The sequence below is a fragment of the Sphaeroforma arctica genome (genome assembly GCF_001186125.1).
Source record: "Sphaeroforma arctica JP610 unplaced genomic scaffold supercont1.87, whole genome shotgun sequence".
Taxonomy (NCBI): domain Eukaryota; class Ichthyosporea; order Ichthyophonida; genus Sphaeroforma; species Sphaeroforma arctica.
This window is the reverse complement of record NW_014040471.1, coordinates 33,929-45,867: the sequence shown is the minus strand read 5'-3', so window position 1 is coordinate 45,867 and position 11,939 is coordinate 33,929. Positions and strand designations below refer to the sequence as shown.

Sequence of the window (11,939 nt, the reverse complement as noted above, 5' to 3'; positions counted from 1 at the left end):
ACAATGAGGTGTGTATAACGCTCTACATCGTGATAATAATGCAGCCATACATGACTCCACGTCGCAAAGGTTCAGTGATAGACTTCGATGTGAAGGCTATATGAGCTGCAATTTCAATTTGTTGTCAATTTATTTTCCATGCATCGCGAACGTTTTCTTAGAGGTCTAGGGATATCGGCGAGACCGAAATACTTACTGCGAGTGCAGTAGGCAACATTAAAGTGCCGTGTTGTGGCTGTGTTGTAGACTAGCAGTGCTGCCGATAGCCTATAAGCACAACGAAAAGCACACGCTATATAAAGAAAAAGAAAAATGAAAGCTCTCGCGCCATTTAGAGTGTAGTTGTAAGTTTCTACCTCAATTGTGTATAATAGCATGTGCATGTATCGGGATTATTGCCTATATCTATATCCACTCGCAGTTGACACTTAAGAGTTTCTTGCCGAACTATCATTTCACCTTTCTAAACGAAGCAAGGCAGCTATGGAAAAATCCACTATAGTACCTAGAATTAGCAAGTGTATATTCTTTTCGATCGCATTCAGGTATTCAGAAGTACTTTCTTTTCAAAACCCAAAATACATTTCTTTAAAGCACAACCAAAAGCTGCATTAAAACAATTCAAAAATCATTCGTTTAATCGTCTAATAATTACTTCGCCTTTGGGTTTCCAAATCACGTTCCACTCCTGGTCGAAGAACAGTTGTGATTCCGCACTTCCAGTGTCATACCTTACGTACTTGACTTCTTTCTTACGTGCACAGGTTCATAGCCAAAGAAAGAAAGAGAAAGCCACCGACATCGCACAAGCATGCCCAAGCAAGCGTATTGTCACGCCCACATGTGCACATGCGATGCTTTAGTACCGATCGCTGCACCACCGAAGCACAGAAGACCACACCAAACTCTCTACAAGGTGTTGTAAGTCATGTCTTTGCAGTCATATCCAGGCATTGGGAAGCGGGTGGCCAGTGCTTCCGCCTTGTTTTTGAGCTCCTGGAGACTAGGGCTATAGTTGGCTAGTCCTGCCTCAAAGTCCTTCAGTTTCTTGCCTGCAGACGTGTAGACGAGGCTAACATTTAGCAAGTGCATACGTTTAACGAGGTACGGATGTATTAAATCAGAAGGCTATAGGGTACTTATATTTTCTCGAATCCAAAATACGCGCTAAAACCTACACCTAGCTAGCGAACGCGTCACAACACGATCTATTCTTATGCCAAAGGCTTGCTTACACAAGGATCGGCCACCCCAGACATTGAGATCTCCGATAAGTCACACCCCATAAGAGCATGCACCCATGACATCAGCTGTACGTGAACACAGATACCCCTTATCCCACACAAAACATATACCCATACACAGCCCATATAAATATATATATAAGGGTACATACCAGTCTGTTTCTGCAGCTCGAGAGTCGCTTGCACCGCCTCGTGCAGGAGGTCAGCCACCTCAACAAAGTCACTCTCTAAGAAGCCACGTGACGTCAAGGCACACGCACCCAGACGCACACCTCCAGGCGACAGAGCAGACGTGTCCTTAGGCACACTGTTCTTGTTGATGGTGACGCTGATTAGCTCAAACAGCTTCTCTAGCTTGGATCCGGTGAGACCCTGAGCGGTTGGCATGTGTGGGAGGGAGGTTAGGATGTGGGAGGGAGGTTAGGATGTGTGAAGGAGGTATGCAATACACCAGCAACCTGCGGATATTATTAGTATACTACGTGTGTATTGGTATTTTCAGTATACTACATATTCATTGGTATCAATACTATACTGCAAATGCATTGGTACAATCATACCGGTGAGATATTGGGCCAGAATGAACCAGAAATATACTACTGGGTGCATGATATAAAGTGCCGAGCCACAACCACACACACACCTGAGGTCGGACATCCCAGAGACAGCAGTGGTTGTCCGTGCCACCGGTGACAAGGGTATATCCCAGCTCACTCAGTCTGGCAGCACACGCCTGCATGTTAGCAATGACCTGTTTGGCGTACTGTTTGAACTCGGGCGTGCACGCCTGCTTCATGGCCACCGCAATACCTGCCGATTGTTTGGTGCAGCGAGTGTGTGTAAGGAACAGGCTAGAGTGTGGTAGCGGGTATGTCCAATAAAACGAGAACAAATTTGTTTACGTTCAGAGTACAAGTGAACACACAACTGCAGAACGGCCATCACCTGCTTTTAATATCATGCTTTGCATATACACATATAGGCATAGGCACGCGTGAGCTATGACTTGCATAGCGTCTGCCAAGAATGAGGGAAGCAGGCTTGTACGATAAACATCACAATACACAAACATGGGTACAATGCTTTTGCTGATAAAGCACCTTAAACCAGAACAGCGCCAGAGGCGTATTGCGCAAGCATATGGGCTAGCAATCGAAAGCATATTGGAATATGATAGAGGGCGAATAAACACAGTTGGTGACGAGCATATATTTGCAGACACACACATTTGTATATATAGGCATACGTGTTTATAAATAGATAGTGAACTTGTGCTCCTTTTATTTGAAACAGCAGGTATCTACTCGTGCCTTCAGGTTTGGGTTCACTACGAATATGCATGTCTAAAACTGGATTACTACGCATTCCTAAAACATGGCATATCAATACAACTATCAAACACACACACTGTTACTATATATATGTATATATATAGAAGAGATACGCGACAATACACGGATAATAAAAATCAGTCGAGACTCTCCCCAGACATACCGGCGATAGTGTTGTTGTGGGGGCCACCCTGGGTGGAGGGGAACACCGCGAAGTTAACGCGCGACTCCAAATCAGCCAAACGTTCACCACTCTGCGCTTTGCGGAAGAAGATGATACCCGCACGTGGTCCACGCAGAGTCTTGTGTGTGGTGGTGGTGACTACATCGCAGTACTACGGGTGATGGAGATATGGGGCGTCAGTGATCGATTGGTGTGGTCAGGTCGGATTGAGAGGGCTGGGCTGATGGGTCTACGTAGGTACAAACCCTAGACTCTAGAACGCAGTGGCTTGTGCGTGGGAGTGTGGATTCTACGTAGGTACAAACCCTAGACTCTAGAACGCAGTGGCTTGTGCGTGGGTGTGTGGATTACACCACAACAAAAAGATAAGACATATGCGAGATGGTGAAGTAGCAATCTTTAGATATAATTTACACATGGGATGCTACAAAGTAGCAATCTTTAGATATAGTAGACACATGGAATGCTACAAAGTAGCTATCGATAGATATAATATACACATGGAATGCTACAAAGTAGCTATCGTTAGATATAATATACACATGGAATGCTACAAAGTAGCTATCGTTAGATATAGTATACACATGGAATGCTACAAAGTAGTTATCGCTAGATATAATATACACATGGAATGCTACAAAGTAGCAATCTTTAGATATAATATACATATAAAATGCTACAAAGTAGCAATCTTTAGATATAATATACAGATGGAATGCTACAAAGTAGCAATCTTTAGATATAATATACATATGGAATGCTACAAAGTAGCAATCTTTAGATATAATATACATATAAAATGCTACAAAGTAGCAATTTTTAGATATAAAAGACACATGGAATGCTATAAAGTAGCAATGTACTTTAGTAATACCAACAACCAAGCTAAAATAAGGAACCACAACACCACAAGAGAAGAGCCGTGTTCAATAGAAACAGTGCATTGGTAGCTATACATCCGTTCCCACACACACACACATAAAGCAAGGCAGGCGTCCACGTGAGCCAGTTACAAATGTTAAAGACATTGCCCTGCACCTCCGCCGCAATCAAGCCAGAGATGTGCGCCATGTCCGTCAAGAGATATGCACACACACACATAAAAGCAAGGCAGCAGTCTAAGCAAGCCAGTCACATACATCAAAGGCATTGCCCTGCACCTCCGCAGCAATCAAGCCAGAGATGTGCGCCATGTCCATCATGAGATAAGCGCCGTGCTTGTCGGCGATAGCACGCATGCGTTTGTAGTCCCAGTCACGTGGATATGCACTGCCGCCCATAATCAGCACATTGGGGCGGAACACCGACGCGTGGTCTTCCAGGCGGTCATAGTCCACATACCCTGTCTCGGGGTCCACCTGTGGAGGCACCAGGTGCATATATAGGGGTCTAGATGGGTTAGTATGGGCACCAGGTGCATGTATAGGGGCCTGGATGGGTGCAGACGGGCGGTGATAAGGCATCCGGGGGTAGAATGCGTATGGATATGGTGTGCATGCTCGTGTGGTGTAGTGAGGTGTAGAGACGTACACGCCCGACCGACTGGTACTATAGGCAATGCACGCGATGGCACCAGAAAGCGCTGCAGTTCAACAAGCAGATACCACACGCACACAACATCCTGTGGAGTTGCGCACGCATACAGTCACAGGGAGCCAGAGAGGGTGCACAAACACTCTGAACTCTCCAGCAATCACATACGGGTTGGTATGTTCAGACAACTACAACACACATACATTATATATGTGCAAGAGATTCATCTACAACACGCACACACTATATATGAGCAAGTGATCAACGAAACTTTTACACATCTCCCAAAGCGAATATAAACAGGGATTCATACTCTGACTGTTGATACACACATAACTACAGACAACAACCAAAAGCAACCACACCCCTACAACAACACAATGTAACTACGCTGCATCGACACAAGGTGACTCAGCAGCGTATGCGCACCTGGTAGGGCATAGACTGCCAGAAGATGGAGGTGGACGAGATCTTCTTCTTGGCTGTTTGGTAGCCGTGGGTCAGATGGCCCCCACTGGGCAGGTCAAGTCCCATCAGGCGATCGTTGGGCTTCATCATGGCCAGCAGAGCCGCGAAATTGGCGGTCGAGCCTGTGATATAAATAGAAGCGATTTGATTGGAGAAGAGATAAAACGACTTATCAGACATCGGAACGGACACGATGACACTAGGCGGAAAAACGTCAAATTCCCGAGGCCATCAGCCGTGTATGTACATGTATAAAGTGTTGTAGTACGGATAGAGACACACGAGGTCTACTTATGCGGAAAACAACCGCGTATATGCATCATAACGCACACACGTGATTTGTGAATGGCACAGCAGATGCACCGATGCCACCCACACACCCGCAACTGCCACTCCCATAGGGACCAGATCAAGTATCTCACCAACTTATATATATGTATATGCATATATATTTATATCTAAAAATAAAACCCTATACCCAAACGGCCCAACGAGAAGTCTAAATCCGGATCTCTGTGCACACGCAGCAGAGCAGTCGGTACTAAACCCAAACCTTTGACAAACAATACATACCACTGGACCTCAAATGTGAACCCCAAAGGGCAAGGCACATGCGTGTCACATCCACCTTACATGCATGTATTACAACACACACCTGAGTAAGGCTGTACATTGCAGCTCCAGTCATCTGCGCTGAGACGGAATGCCTCGAGCGCACGACGTTGGCACAGAGTCTCCAACACATCAATGTGCTCGTTACCACCGTAGTAACGGGCACCAGGCAGACCTACACAGACGCACACCAGGTGGGAGTGTGAGCGATACTGGTACTGGTGTAGGGATGTGTATTCGATGGGATTATGGGTGCGTGCTACGAATGTGAAGACTGAGATACTAAGATAGGTACGCGTGTATGTGAGTGAATCAATGCGTCTGGGTATGTATGCGCCCGTTTGTTGGGAGAGGTGATTTTAAACGTCAATTGTTTCTGGAACTGAAAAACGACAGACACACATCCGAAGGATCAAGAAAGGTGCTAGAACTAACAGTCCACCTACCAGACTGAGTGGTATACACGCATTCTGCAGGGTAGAGACTGAGAGAGAGGATTTGAAACGAAGCACACGACACATCCAAGTATAACACATAACCTTAACGTATCGAATTCGAACGTGCCCTACGTATATGCATATGACCTTGTATATAGCATCGTATAAGGTGTCTTATCGGCGCTACAAAACGATAACAAAAACATAAAGAAAACACACAACACAAGTGCGTGCATGATAACCCCCCCCCCCACACCTTCGGAGTACTTGTTGGTTAGGCATGATCCATTCGCCTCCATGACTGCCGCAGAGGTGAAGTTCTCTGAGGCAATCAGTTCCAGCCCACGCCATTGTCTGGTGGTTGATGAGATGACAGGGTTTAGGGTTCAACAAGTAGTACACGCAGAGGAGAGTCAACGTTCTGGTGGGATGCACTCGCACTTCCCTATTGCGCAAATAAAGAAAATAAATGCGCACATGCATGTACATACACTTGCGCAAGTACATATGCACACGCAAGTACACACACATACGCAAGTACATATGCACGCAAGTAGATACACTTATGTATGTACAAATGCACACGCAAGTACATACACATACGCATGTACATATGCACACGCAAGTACACATGCACACGTAAGTACATACACATACGCATGTACATATGCACACGCAAGAACATACACATACGCATGTACATATGTACACGCAAGTACGTATTCGCGCACAAACTCGTAGAAATTGACACACACATACACGGGAATACTGGTGCATGTATATTGCAAAGCTGGGGCAGCTCGGGTGCTCGAAGGATTCGCAATGAAAACAGACGGACAGCAAACACACGACGTATTTGTTAACACATAGCACTCTGCACTCGAGTGTGAAGCAGCGCAGCTGTAGGTCACAGACGTTGTCTAACACACACCGCAGCAGTGTGTGCGTTATCTTTAGATGGTTGGCTGCACAGACGAGTATATGCCTTGCTGACTGACAACTGACTACGAAAAAACACGCAAGTATGTCATCCGTATCATGCCACCACCGAACCACCTATCAAGACACTTGCGTAAAACAACTGTACTGCTGAGGTGGGGTCGAGAGCCATAGGTAGTACGCACACATATCAGTCTTTGGCAACGCTGAAACGAAACAGAAACCAGTCCATGCTACGAACGCAATATATGAGAAATATTCACATGCGCGTATAGCTATTAGTGTATCAAACACATCTGCAAGCACAACACCGAACGCTATACTAAACCACGCCCGCTTTACAGTTCAGGTTGAGAATATGGACACACGCACCTATTCGCTGTAATACTAGCATAACAACACGGTACGTTGCATATGGCTAGTGCAGAAAAGGCATACGAGTGCACAGACACAACACACGCAAGTCTTCAAATGGTCACCATCAAACGCACCTGTTCTTCTCTTTCTCGATGAGGTCGTAGATCTCAGGATCCTCCTCTTTCAAGGGACGGCTCAACATAGCGTCCTAATTACGTGCAAGCGGATAATAATGTAAGTGTGAGGATGCAGCGCGTCTGTACTCGAACTGAGATATTTCAGTCGTGAATGCAACATCACACACGACAGTCAAGTGGTTAAGCGCGAAAGTAAAAGTAAAAGCAAGGAGCATGATTGCAGATCTACAACTATCACGAAGTTCGAAAACCTTTGACTCGCACTCACGGAATGTGTACGAGGGAATTGGGGTAAAGACGATTCCGTCAGTTGATAATATTGGAAGCGAGTTAGAAGACATTAAAGTTTACACTCCACAAGTATATTATGGAGAGAGAGAGAGAAACAAACAATGAGCCATACATGCATCAGCCGACACCTACGCATTGTTGTCTCCAGCACGGAAACAATAGAAGTATGACGAAGGACTATGACTCCACGGGTGAAGGGCGCAGTGTGTTGGGAAAAAGCAATCTGACACAAAAGTATTTGGAGAACATATTATTAGAAACTTAAAACAATCGATCAGGTACGCGATAGCCAAACAAACATAAACATACCATAGTCATGATGTTAGATAATGTTTGTTCGAGAACGAGTGTGGAACTTGCTCTATACTAATACGAGTATATTTATATCAATTTTAAATATCCTCTACGATAAAATTACAGCATCTGTGTATCATATCATATCTGATTATCATCAACAACACAGCACACACTGTTCACAGTTCAGACTCCAAAGACACCGAGTCCAGAGTCCAGACCCACCGGCTATTTGCCATACAAACGCGCAGAAGAAGCGCATGAAGCCCCAAACACCGTCACATGCGACACAAGTGAAGATGACACTTTGTACTTTGTAGCGTCAATCTGATTCTGATGTCAATTAGATATCTAAAAATAGATTCCGACCAGAGGCTGAACGGCTGCAGCGACTACTGAGTACTGACTGGTGACTACGTAGTGACATTGGCTTTTCCACTCGGGCCAGTGGGCACTGGTGGGCAACAGCCAACAGGTCACAGGGCAAGTGGGTAGTCTCTGCCCCTCTCTCTGGTGACTATTAGTTTGTGCTCCTGCAAAAATAAAACTGGCCCCTGTGGCCCTGTCCTCTGAACATGGACCCTGGTCTCTCTACTAGTCCCTGGGCCGAGTGTTTTGAAAAAAAATTTCCCATTTCTTAACATAAAACAAGAAGTAAATTTTATTTTTATTTTTACAAGGGCTATAGTCCTGCGGACTTGTGTGTCCGTCAGCTTTCTTTTTTCTCTCTCTCTCAGAGAGAGGGTCATCGCCTCACAGAGCTATGAAGAAAAGTCATACTTATGTTTTATTGGGTTCTATTTTTAAATCTGTACACTGCGTCAGCATGGCCCTATAGTCTGAATATACGGGTCCATGGCCCTATGCCCCATATCCATAGGGCATATTCAAAAAAATAAATAGCTCTCGAGTGTTGAGACTTCCGAGACTCCCGACTCAGTCGCCTGTAACCCTGTGTCTTGAAAAAATATACATCATAGCCCTCTAAATAGTATACATATTATAGACTGCCAGCCTCTGCCACTAAATACTCAGCAGCCATGATAGTGTGACTGTGCCGCTGTGACTCTGTGAGTGCCTGTGACCACTGTGAGAGTGTGAGTCTCTGTCTCTGTGAGAGTGTCAGACTGTGCGCGAGAGTAGTGTGAAGTGTGAACTGACCACCCCCTCACTCCTACTTTGTGTGACATAAAATCATAAATACTACAAGTTGACTCTACGCGAGTCTGTGAGAGAGACGGTGTGAGAGTGGGGACTGGGGACTGCTGGGGAGAGTGAGTTGAGGACTTGAGGCCGAGTTGGGACTTTTATGACGATTTTCTGAAATAATCAATAGATTATTTTAGATTCTGGTCTCTATAGCCTCTCTAAATACCTCATGGCCAGTCCATTGGTTACCAATGGAATTTACCAAAATTGTTGTAGGTTAAAAAACTACTCTGAATTTTACACAGCTTCTGGTCTTCTACGCACTCTTGCAATTTGTTGAAGTTCACAAGTTTCACATTTCAAAGTTCCGAACTTTATATTTATTTTAGCTTGGTAGCTAATTTTGTTCAGGAAATAGTGGTAGCTCAGAAGAGGCTACGAAATACAGGAATAAATACATAAAAAGTACGTATTCATAAGAGGACTGTTTACTGTATATAACTTTTATATTGAAATATGTACGTAAATATGTACGTACTCAAATGTCCACTACAGTCGTATTCAAACATATGACGGAATAAGTTTTGTAGGGTCTATAAGGCAGAGAGTACAACAGGAATTTCGAGCCTTCAATTCGAGTTTTAATGAAATAAAAAAATAGTCTGCTCGTGATCAGTCAACTAGCCTCATCAAGTACTACGTAGCAACGTTTTCAAATGAAAAAGTAAAAGTAAAGTTAAACTTTTTCCTATACATTCGTAGTCCTGAAGCTACCCATAAGAGCATTGTCCAGGTCAGAGTTTTGTCCTAACCACATCACCTAACTATTGCCCGCCCAGCCATCGGTTCTGGAGACTTGAGCGTTGGTTGAGCGTTGTCAGGTACAATAGCCCGCTTCACTGTCCCTTGGTATTGACGTTGTTCATATTCTAGAAGTTAAAGTATATATAATTGATAGAGATATCTAGGATTTACAGCCTACAGGCAACAGGCTACACAGTCTACCAGCACGATTAGTTTGACTTTTAAGTGTGTTATTAGTGACTTAGTGCCTATTTAGTGTGTGACAACACAAATTTACAAGTGCCATATTGTCAGAAAAAAAATATGCAAAGGTAATCTAGTTGTTTTTCATTGGTCGGTTATGCATTTCGTGGCCAAAAGTGTGAGAATAGGTGCACTATCGTGGGCAGCCAATCGAAACAATTGAGGTCCAAATTGAAACAGTAAAACATTGCAACGTTTTCAAAAGAAAAAGTAAAAGTAAAACGGTCAACTTATGTATATGAGGTTAGTCAGTCATATCAGCCATAGACTCATACACTGTATATTATAATTCAAAAAAAACAAAACGCCAAAAGCTGCCGGCAATTCCAACTGCCGTCATTAATATTATTTTTTACCGCAGATATCTCATCATCTCAGTACATATTGGATTTATATTTTTACATCCACCTAAAATAATATATAAAATATACACTACGCACACGAATACACACCGTAGCGTTGCTCTGAGGTGTATGTGGTACGTGTAGAGCAGATCATTCAACACATTAGTCATATTTATTTATTGAAAGTGTTGTGGCATACATATAAAAGATAGAGGTCTGTATAGATATCCGATATTAGAATTGATCGGTGTTCGTTTGCGACTGGGAAAGCAATTCGTTCTTCCGTCGTGCGTAGCTCACCCTACACTAACACGCATAAGCTAACACATAACATGGTTATCTACTGAAAACAGTACTATCCGATGCCTATTCAGGCCCAGTCAGTATCAAGGCTAAATTGAAATATAGATCATAGTAACAGTGTTGTCCTTATGACAGTGGCACGATGGATCCGCCGTACACAACGCCGACAAAGGCGTCGCAACGCACACCCAGGAGAACACCCAAGAAGGCAGTTGTATACAGCGATCGGTAAGTAGGATATATGTTTATTGAACATACATCGCTAGAGCCATTTTTGTCTTCAGTATGTTCTAGAGAATTTATTCATGCACATAAGCTGAAAGGTGTCTTTGCGCACGATGTATGCATTGTCAAACAACCAGAATGACACCCGAGTTTACCTATCTGTGCATAAGTTGGTTATATCTATCGATGTGTCCTACTTTGGTCATCTATAGTTGGATTATTATGAGGCTAAGTTATCTACAAGTGTTCTGTTACGTGAGATTGGGTAGTGACTCGTGGGTGTCGCATATGATGTCCGTACTTTTTTAGTTGAGTTAGGGTACATGGCGGTTGTCTGGATGTGATATCGGCACTAATGATCACCAAGTGCTTTGAAAAGCATGGATAATCTCATGTTGTATCGCCATGTTGGGTAGTGTATAGTATATGTATTTAAAGGTGTATGCTTGTGAATATTCCAATGATACATATATATCTCCAGCAGGGTAGGGTTGCATGTGCTTTAATTTTACATTTCCAACGTCCCTTGTTGGTGGCGTAGGGTATCTGCATTTGATGTAGATCTGCCAAGCGATGAGCGTTTAAATATCTGTTCATGTGCCTACGTCAACTAGATATGTGAAATAGCATTGAAATATTAGATCGTCCGTACAAAGTCCGTGAGAGTTGATCTATCTTGTGGTGGATGGCTTAAAACTTGGTATTTCAATGTTGGTTGAAAATATTCTTACACTTTTTTGTGTAGGGATGATTACAACAATCTATGGCAGGGTTCGAGCATATGTTTGTCTATGTATCTTTTGTTTTTACTTTCATGCCGCTCTGTACGTATAGGCTTCTATTCATGATACACGCACACAAACATACACACATACGCACTCCCGACCCCCCACCCACCCACCACACACACACCACACACATTCACACACAAACATACACACACACACACACATACACACACACGCATACACACATACAAACACAGACACACATACAAACACCCACCACACCCACACCCACATAGACGCAGAAACACACACACAC

The 11,939-nt window shown here is 43.8% G+C and overlaps 1 protein-coding gene across 1 annotated transcript; it reads right to left on the bottom strand.

Annotated features, from left to right (window-relative positions):
- Positions 1–607: 607 nt before the first annotated feature.
- Positions 608–8,019, bottom strand: SARC_02024 (serine hydroxymethyltransferase 2). The gene is made up of 10 exons (XM_014304226.1): positions 7,843–8,019; positions 7,240–7,313; positions 6,066–6,163; positions 5,416–5,547; positions 4,722–4,882; positions 3,899–4,117; positions 2,739–2,910; positions 1,888–2,054; positions 1,397–1,616; positions 608–1,052 (listed from the first exon to the last, which is right to left on the bottom strand). Exons 1-10 carry the CDS (start codon positions 7,849–7,851, stop codon positions 910–912), a joined length of 1,395 nt encoding a protein of 464 aa, XP_014159701.1. The 5' UTR covers positions 7,852–8,019; the 3' UTR covers positions 608–909.
- Between the last annotated feature and the right edge of the window lie 3,920 nt (positions 8,020–11,939).

What these genes read in the sequence shown, in the direction of transcription:
- SARC_02024 (XM_014304226.1), bottom strand. An exon ending in AACCAACAAGTACTCCGAAG is followed by an intron (nt 5,548 to 6,065) that starts GTGTGGGGGGGG and finishes GCGTCTGTGTAG; the next exon opens with GTCTGCCTGGTGCCCGTTAC. An exon ending in CGAGCTGCAGAAACAGACTG is followed by an intron (nt 1,053 to 1,396) that starts GTATGTACCCTT and finishes ACACGTCTGCAG; the next exon opens with GCAAGAAACTGAAGGACTTT.